Source organism: Balaenoptera acutorostrata, chromosome 19 (genome assembly GCF_949987535.1).
Source record: "Balaenoptera acutorostrata chromosome 19, mBalAcu1.1, whole genome shotgun sequence".
In the NCBI taxonomy this organism is placed as follows: Eukaryota; Metazoa; Chordata; class Mammalia; order Artiodactyla; family Balaenopteridae; genus Balaenoptera; species Balaenoptera acutorostrata.
The window spans coordinates 34496078-34512379 of NC_080082.1; the positions used below are offsets into that span (position 1 = coordinate 34496078).

The following is a 16302-nucleotide window of genomic DNA, read 5'->3' on the forward strand; positions in this document are numbered from 1 at the left end:
AGATCAACTATACTTCAATAAAATTTTTAAAAATTAATTCAATAGACAATTGCATCTAGAAGTGCACAGAATACTTTTTGACTTAAAGTTAGAAGAGTAACCAACTCAGTATAAAATCACAAATCTCAACCTGATGTCCATGTGTGAACTGAAAAATCCATAAACAATCTGAACTCTGATGCAGAATAAAGGTATGTATGTTTAAAAATATGTCCACCAATTCTTTGCTATTCCTTTCTTCAAGATGTGGAACTTAATTCTCCTATTCCTGAGCGTGGGTTGGACTTATTGGCTCACTTACAACAAATAGAACGTGGCTGGAGTGATGGTGTGTTACTTCTGAAAATAGGTTATATTTATTTAATTTTTAAATTGTACTGAAGTATAGTTGATTGACAGTGTGTTAATTTCTGCTGTACAGCAAAGCAATTCAGTTATACATATACATATTCTTTTTCATATTCTTGAAAATAGGTTATAATCAGCTCGGTGCTTTGTGACCACCTAGAGGGATGGGATAGGGAGGGTGGGAGGGAGGGAGATGCAAGAGGGAAGAGATTTGGGGATATATGTATATGTATAGCTGATTCACTTTGTTATAAAGCAGAAACTAACACACCACTGTAAAGCAATTATACTCCAATAAAGATGTTTAAAAAAAAAAAAGAAAAGAAAATAGGTTATAAAAGGCATCTCAGCTTTCTCCTCTCTCTCTTGGAATATTGACTCTGGGGAAAGCCAGTTGCTGAGTCATGAGGACTGAGGCTTCCTGCCAATAGCCAAATGAATGGGCCACCTTGGAAGAAACCCTCCAGCCCAGTCAAGCCTTCAGCTGACTGCAGCCCTGGACAACATCGTTACTGCAACCTTGCGAGACCCTGAGGCAGAACCACCCAGCTAAGCTGCTCCTGAATTCCTGATCCACAGAAATTGTGAGATAATAAAGTTTGTTATTTTAAGCTATTAAATTTGGGGTAATTTGTTACACAGGAGATAACTAATGCAGTGCATTTATTTGAAGGGTCTATGATTTTCATTAGATTCTCAGCATAATTAATGACCCAATAAAGGTTAGGAATTACTACTGTAAAATACATACTAGATTTCTAAAAATCTTTGGTCCCCATCTTATAGTTTCTATGGGTTTATTTTTAATAAAAGTTTGGGATTAGGTCCAACAAATGAGGAGATTCAATTTTCCAAACCACTGGAAGGTTCAAAAGAATGTTTAAAAGTGCTGTCTCAAGAACAGGCCTAGAGATGCAAACCATTATATATTGAATGGATAAACAACAAGGTCCTACTGTATAGCACAGGGAACTATATTCAGTATCCTGTGATTAACCATAATGGAAAAGAATATGAAAAAGAATGTATATATGTATAACTGAATCACTTTGCTGTACAGCAGCAATTAACACAACATTGTAAATCAACTATACTTCAATTAAAAAAAAAAGAACAGGCCTAGAAAAGCAAATTCACCCCAACCTATCAAGCTAAGATCTAACAGACTCTCCAGTGGAAATGAAGTGATTTTTCACGTTCAAGAAGAAAGGTTTACCCTAAGACCTAATCACGATTCTGACATGACAATACATCGCTGAATTACTGGTAAAGAAAAAAGCCAAGCTGCAGAACATTATGTGCCTATTGTAGAAAAAATATATTCATGTATGTCTAGATGGATGTGCCCAGAAAGTTCTAGAAGGATACCTATCAACCAGGGCTTTTAGGTTGCAAGCAGCAGAAACTAAGCATGGCTATCAAAAACTAAAGTTTATTATAAAGTTCTAGGATAGCTCACAAAACTGATGAGAGGGAGGGAGAATCAGTTTCTGTAAATGGGCAGGAAATGCAGACACAGGGCACGAGGGACCTGGTGCAGCCATAGGAACAGCCTAGTAAGAAACTGCTGCCCTGGGCTTCCCTGGTGGCGCAGTGGTTGAGAATCTGCCTGCCGGTGCAGGGGACACAGGTTCGTGCCCTGGTCTGGGAGGATCCCACATGCCGCGGAGCAGCTGGGCCCGTGAGCCACAATTACTGAGCCTGCGCGTCTGGAGCCTGTGCTCCGCAACAAGAGAGGCCGCGATAGTGAGAGGCCCGTGCATCGCGATGAAGAGTGGCCCCCGCTTGCCACAACTAGAGAAAGCCCTCGCACAGAAACGAAGACCCAACACAGCCATAAATAAATAAATAAATACTTAAAAAAAAAAAAAAACTGCTGCCCAAAAGAGGACACCATTGTGACCAGAGGCCGCTTGCTCCTGCCACAAATATCTCACAAACACTTGACTTGGTGTTGGCTGCATAGCAGTCCAAGTCCTGGGGCAGAATCATCCAAAGGACCAAGAATTACTTTGGCAGCAGACAATCTATCAGTTTCACAGTCCACTTATAATAGAAATAAATACTTAGAAATAAATCTAAGCATACCATGAGGTACCACCTCACACTGGTCAGAATGGCCATCATTAAAAAATCTACAAATAACAAATGCTGGCGAGGGTGTGGAGAAAAGGGAACCCTCCCTTTCTCACTGTTGATGGGAATGTAAATTGGTGCAGCCACCATGGAAAACAGTATGGAGGTTCCTCCAAAAACTAAAAATAGAGTTGCCATATGATCCAGCAATCCCACTCCTGGGTATATATATCCAGACAAAACTAGAATTCAAAAACTAGAATTCAAAAAGATACATACACCCCTATGTTCATAGCAGCACAATAGCCAAGACATGAAACAACCTAAGTGCCCATCGAAAGATGAATGGATAAAGAAAATGTGGTACATATATACAATGGAATATTACTCAGCCATAAAAAGGACTGAAATAATGCCATTTGCAGCAACATGGATGGACCTAGAGATTATCATACTAAGTGAAGTATGTCAGAAAGAGAAAGACAAATATCATATGATATCACTTATATGTGGAATTCTAAAATATGACACAAATGGAGTTATCTATGAAACAGAAACAGACTCACAGACATAGAGAACAGATTTGTGGTTGCCAAGGGGGAGGAGTGGTAGGGGAGGGAAGGACTGGGAGTTTGGGATTAGCAGACGCAAACTATTATATATAGAATGAGTAAACAACAAGGTTCTACTGTACAGCACAGGGAACTGTACTCAATATCCTGTGATAAACCCTAATGGAAAAGAATATGAAAAAGAATGTTATCTATGTATAACCAAATTACTTTGTTGTACAGCAGAAATTAACACAACATTGTAAATCAACTACACGTCAATAAAATAAAGTTTTAAAAAAGAAATAAATCTAAGCAGTAACAAGACAGAGAAGATGACAGATTTTATTTTGAAGGGGACAGAATATATGGACTAACCATATACTATAAATCCATATTTTATAAAAATAAAATGGCAAGGAAAGGAAGGAAGTGTTCTGCTCCTAAAAGCAGATGTTTTAAACTAGTATAATACAAGTTTACCGTTGCTGAAAACAAAGTGTTTTTGGATATGGAGAAGAGAGTGCTAAAATTGCTCATGTCCTATATATCAGTTAAATTAGGCATACCTTACAAGTCACAGAAAATGGCGTTTTTTACAAATTTGCTTGCTCTGTGTTTGTGTCACATTTTGGTAATTCTCACAATATTTCAAAATTTTTATTATTGTTATATTTGTTACAGTGATCTGTGATCAAAGATCTTTGATGTTTACTATTGTAATTGTTTTGGGGCACCACAAACTGCACCTAGATAAGATGAGGAACTTAATAAATTTTGTGTGTGTTCTGACTGCTCTACCAACGGGCTGTTCCGTTACTCTCCCTCTACTGGGCCTCCCTATTCCCTGAGACAAAAAGATATTGAAATTAGGCCAATTAATAGGCCTAACTGGTCTGTAAGTGTTCAAGCGAAAGGAAGAGTCGCATGTCTCACTTTAAATCAAAAGCTAGAAACGATTACTCTCAGTGAGGAAGGCATGTGAAAGCCTAGACCAGCCAAAAGCTCGGTCTCTTGCACCAAACGGTTAGCCAAGTTGTGAATGCAAAGGAAAAGTGCTTGAAGGAAATTAAAAGTTCTACTCCAGTGAACACAGGAATGATAAGAAAGTGAAACAGCCTTTTAGCTGAAATGGTTTTAGTGGTCTGGATAGAAGATCAAACCACCCACCACATTCCCTTAAACCAAAACCTAATCCAGAGCAAGGCCCTGACTCTCTTTAATTCTATGAAGGCTGAGAGAGGTGAGAAGCTGCAGAAGAAAGTTTGAAGGTAGCATAGGTTGGTTCATGAGGTTTAAGGAAAGAAATCATCTCCATAACATAAAAGTGCAAGGTGAAGCAGCATGTGCTGATGTAGAATCTGCAGCAAGTTATCCAGAAGATCTAGCTAAGATAGTTAATGAGGTGGCTACACTAAACAGCAGATTTTCATTGTAGATGAAATAGCCTTATACTGGAAGGAGATGCCGTCTAGGACTTATAGCTAGAGAGGTTATGTCAATGCCTGGCTTCAAAGCTTCAAAGGACAGGCTGACTCTCTTGTCAGGGGCTAACGCAGCTGGTGACTTTCTAAGTAGAACACAATACTCCTTTACCATTCCAAAAATCCTAGGACCCTTAAAAATTATGCTAAATATACTCTACCTGTGCTCTATAAATGAAACAAAGTCTGGATGACAGCACATCTGTTTACAACGTGGTTTACTGAATAGTTTAAACTCACTGCTGAGACCTACTGCTCAGAAAAAAAAAAGATGCCTTTCAAAATATTAATGCTCATTGACAATGTACCTGGTCACCCAAGAGCTCTGATGGAGATGTACAATGAGATCAATGTTGTTTTCATGCCTGCTAACTCAGCATCCATTCTGCAGCCCATGGATAAACGAGTAATTTCCACTTTCAAGTCTTATTTAAGAAATACATTTTGTAAGGCTATAGCTGCCATAGTCAGCAATTCCTCTGATGGACCTGGGCAAAATAAACTGAAAACCTTGTGGAAAGGACTCACCATTTTAGATGCCATTAAAAATATTCATGATTCATGGGAAGAGGTAAAAATATCAATATTAACAGGAGTTTGGAAGAAGTTGACTCCAACTCTAATGGATGACTTTGAGGAGTTCAGGATTTCAGTGAAGGAAGTTACTGCCGATGTGGTGGAAACAGCATGAGAACTAGAATCAGAAGTGGAGTCCGAAGATGTGACTGAATTGCTGCAATCTCATTATAAAACTTTAATGGATGAGGAGTTACTTCTTATGGATGAGCAAAAACTTAGTTGATAAGGAAGCAGTAGGGTTTGAGAGGATTGACTCTAATTTTGAAAGAAGTGGATAAAATGCTATCAAAAGCTTTGCATGCTACAAAGAACTTGTTTGCAAAAGGAGGTGTCAAGAGATGCTTCACTGGTGACTTAAAAAATTGCCACAGCACCCCCAGCCTTCAGCAACCACCACCCGGGTCAGTCAGCAGCATCAACATCCAGGCAAGAGCCTCCACCAGCAGGCTCACTGAAGGCTCAGATGATGGGTAGCATTTTTTAACAATAAAGTATTTTAAAATTAAGGTATGTAGTGGCACAGTGGTTAAGAATCCTCCTGCCAATGCAGGGGACATGGGTTCAATCCCTGGTCCAGGAAGATCCCACATGCCGCGGAGCAACTAAGCCCATGCGCCACAACTACTGAGCCTGTGCTCTAGAGCCTGTGAGCCACAACTACTGAGCCCACGCGCCACAACTACTGAAGCCCGCGTGCTCTAGGGCCCGCGTGCCGCACCTACTGAGCCCGCGTGCTGCAACTACTGAAGCCCGTGCGCCTAGAGCCTGTGCTCCGCAACAAGAGAAGCCACCGCAGTGAGAAGCCCACGCACCCCAACGGAGAGTAGCCCCCGCTCGCCACAACTAGAGAAAGCCCGTGCGCAGCAACGAAGACCCAACGCAGCCAAAAAGGAAAAAGAAAATGTACATTATTATTTTTATTTTTTATTTTTTTAAAAAGTTTTAAATTAATTATTTATTTATTTTTGGCTGCGTTGGGTCTTCGTTTCTGTGTGTGGGCTTTCTCTAGCTGCGGCAAGCGGGGGCCACTCTTCCTCGCAGTGTGCGGGCCTCTCACTATCGCGGTCTCTCTTGTTGCGGAGCACAGGCTCCAGACGCGCAGGCTCAGTAGTTGTGGCTCACGGGCCTAGTTGCTCCGCGGCATGTGGGATCTTCACAGACCAGGGCTCGAACCCGTGTCCCCTGCATTGGCAGGCAGATTCTCAACCACTGCGCCACCAAGGAAGCCTCCCATTATTTCTTAAACATAATGCTATTGCACACTTATGCACTGGGAAATCAAAAAATTGGTGATTCACTTTATTACAATATTTGCTTTGACGCGGTTGTCTGGACCCATATCGGCAATATCTCCGAGGTCTGCCTGTACAATCAAGTATTGGTCCGTGCAATTTCAAAAAGGCAGGAAGCAAGCCTACAACAGAACTGGCTGAACAGGACCGCTGAAGAGATAAGAACTTTCCCTATCTTGATTACTCAAAGGTATTTCTTTGAAAGACTAGACAGATAAAGGCAAAAGATAAAACTACAGATAAAGAAATGTAATTAAATGACTAATATTTCAAAATCAATTCTATTTTAAAATGAGTTTCCATCTTAAAGGTAAAAAGAAAAAGAGAGAAGTAAAGCAGTGATTTTTATTTCCTTGGATAAACATGCCATGGCTGGTTGGACACTTAAAAACATTTTCTAGAACAAAGGCTCTCACATGAGCTTATACTTCAACTCTTAAAACAGTGTATATTCTTAATGGACTACTCTGGATAATTTGCAAATAACTATTTTAAAGCAGACTTTTTTTTCCTACATAAAAAACTAGTTTCTATTTTACTGTGCCATGAATAATATTCATATGCTTGCTGAGCTATTAGGTAAACAGCCGTAGAGTATATTTAATCTTTTCCTATCTTTATTGTTGTTCTGAGTAGCAAAATTAAATGGTAGCAGTGCAGACTCTTAATGCCTCAGAGCCTAAATAACTGGGGGGATGGCACATTTCCAATGTAATAACTCACGTTCTACTGTTCCATAGGGTGAGTCTGCATTCAACAACTGCAACAAGCTTGCTTAATAAGACAGAAAATCACTAACATTTATTTGTTCGACAAATATTTATCGAGAGCCTACTATGTACTAGGCCCTGTGCTAGATATTTTGCATAATGTTTATAGGTTGGAAAGTGTGGGAAAGATGACAAAATTGGAAATTTTATCCTCCTTGAAAATGAATATATGCTATAAACATTTGAAGCAGGGAGAACTCTACTTTTCTTCATTGGAAGAATTTGTCTCTCAAAACCACAATGAGCTATCACTTCACACCTCCTACAATGGCTATTTTCAAAAAGACAAGAGATATGCGTTGGTGAGGATGTGGAGAAAAGGGAACGCTTGTGCAATATTGGTGGGAAAGTAAATTGGTGTAGCCACTATGAACACAGTAAGAAGATTCCTCAGAAAATTCAAAACAGAACCACCATATGATACAGCAATTCCACCTCTGGGTATAGATCTGAAGGAAATGAAATCACTGTCTCAAAAAGATATCTGCGGGACTTCCCTGGTGGCGCAGTGGTTAAGAATCCGCCTGCCAATGCAGGGGACATGGGTTCGAGCCCTGGTCCGGGAAGATCCCACATGCCGCGGAGCAACTAAGCCCTTGTACCACAACTACTGAGCCTGCGCTCTAGAGCCCGCGAGCCACAACTACTGAAGCCCGCACACCTACAGCCCGTGCTCCACAACAAGAGAAGCCACCACAATGAGAAGCCTGCGCACCGCAACCAAGAGTAGCCCCCGCTCGCCGCAACTGGAGAAAGCCCCCAGGCATCAACGAAGACCCAACACAGCCAAAAATAAATAAATAAATAAACAAATTTATTTAAAAAAAGATATCTGCACCATTTGTTCATTGCAGCATCATTCACAGTAGCCAAGGCATGGAAACAACCTAAACACCCATCAGTGGATGTATGGATAAAGAAAATGTAGTGTATATACACAATGGGATAGTATTCAGCTATAAATAAGAAGGAAATCCTGCCATTTGTGACAACGTGGGTAGACCTTGAGGACATTATGCTAAGTGAAATATACCAGAGAAAAACAAATACTGTATGATCTCACTTATATGTGGAATCTAAAAAAACACCCCAAAACCAAACAACTGAACTCAGAGAATAGATTGTTAGTCGCCCGAGGTGGGCGGTGGGGGGCAAGCAAAATGGGTGAAGGTGGTCAAAAGGTACGACTTCCAATTATAAGTGACTGGGCATGTCATGTACAGCACGGGGACTACAGTTAACAATACCGTATTGCACATTTGAAAGTTGCTGAGAGAGTCGATGCTAAAGCTTCTTATCACAAGGAAGAAAAATGTAACTATGTGAGGTGATGAACGTTAACTAAAGTTAAGTCCTATGCTGGGTATTGGGCCTTTTAACAGGTCAACTGAGATCTACAGTGGGTAAATTTTCAAATCTCCAACAACTCCTCTGATCAGGCAAATGGACAGACAACAGACCTGGTCCAGGGGCCCCACTCCGACAATGATGTGCACTGAAACTCCCTCCCTTTGCTCCACCTGCCACCGTACTACTTCAAGGACATTGATAGTAATACTGGAGATTCTTGCTATAAAGTCTTGTTTTTAAGAGCACACATATATTCAAAGCAAGATCCATTAGCAAGCAAACACGCAGTAATAGGATTATCTGATATTTTAAAAAAGATTTTCCAAGACACAAAGCTTTCAATTAAAAAGTTATTTATTAAAAAACATATTCTTCCAATCCTGATTCCACATCAAATTAAATAAGGAGTGATGTTCCAAGGCAGTATCCGAGCAGATCCTTTTGTACAGAGGACGACGATGACCTCATGAGCTCATTAGCTAGTAGTACAGTCTGCTCAATAGTGGTGTATGACTCCAACTCACTCCCCTCTTCACTAAAGGTAAGCATAATTGATATACTTCATACCAAAAAAAATTTATAAAGCTTGTCTTCATATTTCAGTTAAAGATTCAGCTAATATAAAACGATAATGGTTTAAAAGAGCATCCAAGCAATGCTTTGGATTTTCCTCTTTTGCAAAATTCAAGGAAAACATGATTGTTTGGAAGTGTCTTCACTGCTCACGAAGAAGCACCTGAGATTTCCTTGTGTTTCCACTCTTCGTGTTTCCAGTGATTAAAACATGCTGGAAACATTTCTGAGAGCACCAGAAATGCCACACAGATCCCAGAGCTTTAAAGAGTTTCTGACAGGTTCTGGAGTTTTTATGAACTTCAAATTAGTGTACACGCATTAAAAAATGACTTTCAGGAACACACACACTGAAAGAAAACCCTCTAGTATTCCTCAGCTTTGAACGCTTTGAGGCAAGGACTGGTCTCTTTCAAGTAGTCAGTCTTTTCTCAACAGTTTCTTGATAAGCGACAAACCTTCTCAAGTTCATCTTCACGTTGTCGAGAACACACAGCTGATCTGGACTGTATTTAGCTCTCCCTTCTTTCCGTATCTGCCAAAAAAATATCGTATGTGATTTGGTATATATCACTAATTCCTTTAAATAAGAAAGCATTTAATTTGCGGTGTATTTATTTTTAGAACAAACAGCAGTCAGATTTTGGTGAAACATTTTCACTTCCAAGGTGATGGAACACAGTACGTTAGCCATAATAAACATAAATTAAGATTGTGCACCTTTTAAATGATAGTTTCAAGAACAACTGAATTGTAGACTTTAAAAGAATGAGTTGTATGGTATGTGAACTATACCTCACCTCTAATCCAGAGCCATGGTTCTCAAATTTTAGCATCTGGAAGGCTTGTTAAAAACAGACTCGTGGGCCTATCCACACGGTTTCTGATTTTCAGTAGGTCTGGAGCTGGGCCTGAGAATTTGCATTTGTAACAACTTACCAGGTGATGCTGGCGCTGCGGATACAGGGTACTTTTGAGGATAGCTGCTCTAAAGAAGTTTTTTTGGTAAAATGCATTGTATTGTGTTTAGATGCAATTTGGGGCTAAATATATACCAAACAGCCTTTAATGCAACTGTGGCTTCATTCACAAAGGAGCTTCATATAAAAAACTACATGCTGCCATTCTGGCTAACAGAGAAATTTCATCAGGGCTTTACAGCTTTGAGAAAAGAAAAATAATTAAATATCACCATCACTGCAATGCATATTAAGTAAGAAAATCAATCAGAACAATGGGCATTCCAGAGGTTAGGGGTTACTTTCCTAGTTCACAGTTTACATCACTGCTCTCTAAGCATTTGCTTCTACAGAGTTTGATGACTCAACTGCATCTGCTTTCCTTGCAGCTGCAGGGAAAGGGGATATTTTCTCCTTACCACGCAGACTGCTTTTTCAGAAGTTTAAAGGGCCTGTGATCTTTAAGAACAATGTGGACACCCTCCATGTACTGGTATGGAAATGTCTCTAGGAGACAGTGTTAAGTAAAAGCACATAAAGTGCAGGAATGTGAATATATTATACTACCTTTTGGATAATAAAGGGGGAAAATACTAAGGTGCATTTGTCTTTGCTTAGAGAAACACCATTCAATTTGGTTACCCATGAGACAGGGAACAGGTGGGAATAAAACTTCTCACTGCTTAAAAAATAAACTCTACGGGCTTCCCTGGTGGCGCAGCGGTTAAGAATCCGCCTGCCAATGCAGGGGACACGCGTTCGAGCCCTGCTCTGGGAAGACTCCACATGCCGCGGAGCAACTAAGCCCGTGCGCCACAACTACTAAGCCTGCGCTCTAGAGCCCGTGAGCCACAACTACTGAGCCCGCGTGCCACAACTACTGAAGCCCGCACGCCTAGAGCCCGTGCTCCGCAACAAGAGAAGCCACCACAATGAGAAGCCTGCGCACTGCAACGAAGAGTAGCCCCCGCTCGCCACAACTAGAGAAAGCCCGCGCACAGCAACAAAGACCCAATACAGCCAAAAATAAATAAATTTTAAAAATATATAAATAAATAAACAGTAGGCCGTGGGGATCGGGGTGGGTAAAATGGGTGAAGGTGGTCAAAAGGTACACACTTCAGTTCCAGCTGACCCCTGAACAATGCAGTGGTTAGGGTGTCAACTCCCCACCCCTCAGTCAAAAATCTGGGTATAAGTTTACTGTTGGCCACGGATTCAACCAACTGCGGATCACGTAGTACTGTAGTATTTACCACTGAAGAAAATCTGTGTATTTAAGTGGATCTGCCCCGTGTTATTCAAGGATCAACTGTATAAGAGAAATAAGTCCTGGGGATGTAATGTATAGCAAGGTGATGACAGTTAACAACACTGTACTATGTATCTGAAAGTTACTAAGAAAGTAGGTCTTAGAAGTTTTCATTACAAGAAAAAAAATTTGTAACTATGTGTGGTGATGAGTGTTAACTAAACTTATTGTGGTAATCATTTTGCAATATATACATATATCAAATCATTATGTTGTATACCTAAAACTAACACTATATGTCAATTATATCTCAAAACAAAACAAAACCCAGACAAACAAACAAAACTACAGGCTTAAACAAAGCATAATTAAGAGTAAACTGATCAACTTTTCCCCCTCAAGACTAAAGTCACCTACTGGTGAAGCTTAACTCAATAAGTGTCAGCCACTATCACTACATTTTTAAATGTAGGATGCCAAAACATGAAAATGTTAAAAACAAACCAATTATTAATGTTCCTAAACTAATACTGATGTAACTATGACACAGAATGTGCATGGCATGTGCTGCTATTTTTTTCTTCTGCAAAAGAAAACTATTTTTTATGCCTTAAAAAAAATTCAAAAAGTTTAAATTTCTAAACATACAATCACATCCACCTAAAAACTTATCACAGAGTTCTGGCCACAGGAACTGAATTCTGCCTTAGAAGCTTGTTAGAGAAAAGAAACACATATTGGAAAGCAACAAAAGTAAGCTACTTTTCCATTAAAGCCTCTATTCTCTTGACAAAGCTTTAAAAGCAAAAGTTTAGGGCTTCCCTGGTGGCGCAGTGGTTGAGAATCTGCCTGCCAATGCAGGGGACACGGGTTCGAGCCCTGGTCTGGGAAGATCCCACATGCCGCGGAGCAACTAGGCCAACTAAGCCCGTGAGCTACAATTACTGAGCCTGCGCGTCTGGAGCCTGTGCTCCGCAACAAGAGAGGCTGCGGTAGTGAGAGGCCCGCGCACCGCAATGAAGAGTGGCCCCCACTTGCCGCAACTAGAGAAAGCCCTCGCACAGAAACGAAGACCCAACACAGCCATAAATGGATAAAAAAAAAAAAAAAAAAAAAAAAAAAAGCAAAAGTTTAATTTAAAATGTAAAACCAGAAAATACAAATATTTTTATTTCTCAAAATGAAATAGAGATTTAGATAAGAGGAGAATTGATAAACTTAAATTTGTGGACATGGGCTCAAACGCTGTTTTTAAAATTTCTGGTTGCCTTCCCCCAACCACTAAAACAGTTTTTGAACATTATTTTTTTGACTCAAAGTTAGCTCTGATGCTTCTGATGAATCAATCAATCAATCAACCAAGAAAAGGGCAAATGAAGGTAGCTACGTTCTCCATTACGGGCCAGCTTGGAGTTTGTTTGCCTTTTTTTCAGAGCACCAAAGGGAAATATTCGTAACGATGAAATCAGCCTATAATGCATTACATGATATAAAATAAATTTAACATGTCTATGAAAGTGCTTTGCAGGCCAGACTGTAGTGCTTACACATAAGCATTGCTAACATTTCTAAACCGCTGCAGAAAGAGGAACGTGTCGACACCGTTTTGGCTCACGTCACAGTGATTCAACAGAAAGGGAGACTGAGCCCTGACTCAGCCAACAAGCGTTTACACAGAACGGGGGGCGAAGTGCCACCTGAATCACTGAGATGGCACGGAGGGAACCACACACACCCTCCTCCCACAGAAGGCTGAGACTTCAGCATTTCTAAATAAAATGCGACATACCTTCATTTTGAAGACTGGCTGGAATTCTTTCAGAGCAGATAACAATTTAATTTGAACTGAGGCCCTTTCAGCTTCTTTACCATCTGCAAAAACATCAAAGAGGGCATCCAAAGCCTCTCCTGCTACTACAAGGGAGGGATCTTTGGTGGCAACCTCAAGCAGAAAGCACCCGATGGTCTGGAGACAACAAAACACAGTTATCCAATAGCCTAAGTCAGCTTTCGAAATAAGTACTAACTCTAAATATGACAACAATTCATGCATAAAATTTTACATAAAAATGCTAGGGAGGGACTTTCCTGGCGGTCCAGTGGTTAAGACTCTGTACTTCCACTGCAGGGGGCGTGGGTTCGATCCCTGGTTGAGGAACTAAGATCCCACAAGCCGTGAGGTGTGGCCAAAAAATAAATAAATAAATGCTAGGGAAAAATTAAAACTTTAAAAAGATCAAAGGCAACATATATTTATAAAAATACCAAGTATAACATAAGCAAGATAAATTTAAAATTTTAGAGTTTATATTCCTAAATAAAATGAATTAAGATCCATAAATGATATATGAAAGACAGATATTGGAAGTTATTAAAATTTCCCTTCTATCACCATCAAAAAGGCTTTTCCCATGGTGTCAAAATGCATATAAATATTATCTGTAACAAAAACTCCGCTTTTTAAAATACATGAAAAACACTCTAAGACAATTAAAAAAATAAAGAGCACATAATCTCATTTTGCTTCACTGTGATGATTTTTAACATCTACCCATTTTTTTCACAATTAGCTAGCTAATGAACAGTTCCCTGGTGGCACAGTGGTTAAGAATCTGCCTGCCAATGCAGAGGACACGGGTTCGAGCCCTGGTCCGGGAAGATCCCACATGCCGCAGAGCAACTAAGCCCGTGTGCCACAGCTACTGAGCTACTGAGCCTGCGCTCTAGAGCCCACAAGCCACAACTACTGAAGCCCGCACGCCTAGAGCCCCGTGTTCCGCAACGAGAAGCCACCGCAATGAGAAGCCTGTGCACTGCAACAAAGAGTAGCCCCCGCTCACTGAAAAACCAGAAACCAGAGAAAAGCCCGCACACAGCAACGAAGACCCAACGCAGCCAAAAATAAAATAAATAAAATAAAATAAGTTTAAGAAATGCTGAGTCCAAACTCCAGCTCTACCATAAATAACGGGGTGACTCTGGGACAGTCCGTTACCCACTCTGGGCCTCAATTTTCTCATCTGAATATAAGTGGTCTAGATAACCTCTAGGATAGCATTTAAATTTAATACCTTATCATATAACATGAAATATACAGCACCACCTATGAAGTAGTTTTACTGAAAAGATTAATCTGAATCTAACCCAGCTTTTAGATCTAACTTCCATCTTGCAGGAGATTCAGAGGATAAAGGAACAAACTTAACACCACAAGGAAGCAATCAGACAAATCCAGAAGGCTGAACATTATGAGCCAACCAACCCAGGAGCTGAGGGGAAAACAGGTGTTGGGACGTGGTGCTAGAAGGCGCACAGCTCTAGATGAAGAGAGGCTTAGAAGACCCCAAAACAAGCACAACATGTAGACTTTACCTTAGATCCTGGTTTAAACAAACTATCCACAAATAGATATTTTTGGAACAACTGGAAAGTTCTGAATATGGACCAGGTATTAGACATATTAAGAAATAACTGTTAATTGTGTACAGCATAATGGTGGTTATATAAGAGAGTGCCCCTCTTTTTAAGACATGCGTACTGAACCCACAGGGGTAAAATACCAGGATGTCTTTATTTAACACACTCAGCAGAGGAACTACTTGAAATATATATGATAGAAAACTAGTAATTCTTAAATACGCATGATGGCTATACAAAAATTTACTGTACTTTCTACTTTTCTTCATGCTTGAAAATGTGACTAAATCAAAATATTTAGAAATTTTATGTTATGCCTGAGAAAAACTCGCTGTTCCCCTAAAGTGGACCTTGGACCTTACGGTCTGAAGGGGTGGGAAGTGACTATACCTACACATGCTCATCGGTATATGTGTACACGTACAGAGCCACACAGCCATGCTCTCTCACTCGGTGTCTATATATCAAAATCCCTGGAATGACACAGAAGAGATGGGTAACAGCGGCTGCCTCTCTACAGTGGAACTGGGGGACCGGGTGTTTAGGAGTGGAGATGTGTCTTTGCACTATAGATTCTTTTCTACTTTCCTAAATGTTTTGCTATGTGCATGTATCACCTTTTCAAAATAAGCTTCTAAAAAAATACCAGTCACACTGTTAAGCTCTTAGCAAGTTAAGAAATACTTTATAATAATCAGTTTATAATCCATTGTCAGCAATCTACACTTCAGCAATTATGACTAGCACAACAAAGGATAATTTTACTATTACTGTTCTTTTAGTTACTAGGCTGTATCTCTGGCAGTGCAGTTCCTAAGCAACTTGTTGAGATAAAGTGCTGGAAGCAAACATGCTGAGTGAGTTCCTAGTGTGCTGGCACTACCAGAGTTGCTGCTTAAAATTTATGAGAGGTCTTAGGACGAACTGGGTGGCTTTGTGCAGAAGGCACTACAGCCTGGTGTGCTGAGGAAACTGTCTGGACTGTTCCTTCGTCAGCAGGAGAATACAACGTGTACACATTTAATGCAACAGCAAAGGCAGAGGCATCTCTAACAACTTTGAACCTTGGCCTTCCACTGAAGGCAAATTTATTTTTGATAAAGCATCTCCGGAGTAAAGTTAAATGGCAAAATGAGACAACTCTTCAAGTACCTATCTGATTCACGGAGTTAGATTAAGCCAAAGGGTATATTTTAATAATATACCTTAGTAAGCAACTTTTCCTTTTCTTGCAATGTATTTTTTTTTTTTTTAAGTTTTATTTTTTGGCTGTGCCGCACGGTAGGCGGGATTTTAGTTCCCTGACCAGGGAGCAAACCCATACCCCCTGCATTGGAAGCTTGGAGTCTTAACCACTGGACCGCCAGAGAAGTCCCCAGTAAGCAACTTCTTGATATGATTTCTTCTCATGAAGTCCATAGAAGTTTTTAAAATCCCACACCAATAGTCACTCTTCTCCCATTTCTGATGATTTAATGATTTAGGTTGGAAGCATATTGTTTTTACCTTAAGAGTGTCAAGTGTACCATCTTCTTTGGCTAGGACGCTGCCAGTGATGCCTAAAATACTAACCACGTTTACCCTCACCCCAACATTACTACTGTGGATGCCTGCTCTGCATAGTGTCAACAGCTGGTCGGGAGTCATGCAC

The 16302-nt window shown here is 40.2% G+C and overlaps 1 protein-coding gene across 5 annotated transcripts in view; it reads right to left on the minus strand.

Moving 5' to 3' along the window:
• Positions 1 to 8786: 8786 nt before the first annotated feature.
• Positions 8787 to 16302, minus strand: part of HEATR3 (HEAT repeat containing 3) — a 37998-nt gene continuing 30482 nt past the window's right edge. For 2 of the 5 annotated variants that reach the window (XM_057534218.1, XM_007167618.2), the window contains 3 exons: positions 16158 to 16301; positions 13024 to 13200; positions 8787 to 9558 (listed from right to left, as the gene is read on the minus strand). In XM_057534218.1, the coding sequence (XP_057390201.1) occupies positions 9436 to 9558; positions 13024 to 13200; positions 16158 to 16301 (444 nt within the window). In that variant the 3' untranslated portion in view covers positions 8787 to 9435. The remainder of the gene's footprint in view (positions 9559 to 13023; positions 13201 to 16157; position 16302) is intronic. The other 3 variants (XM_057534217.1, XM_057534216.1, XM_057534220.1) reach the window with 3 other exon arrangements.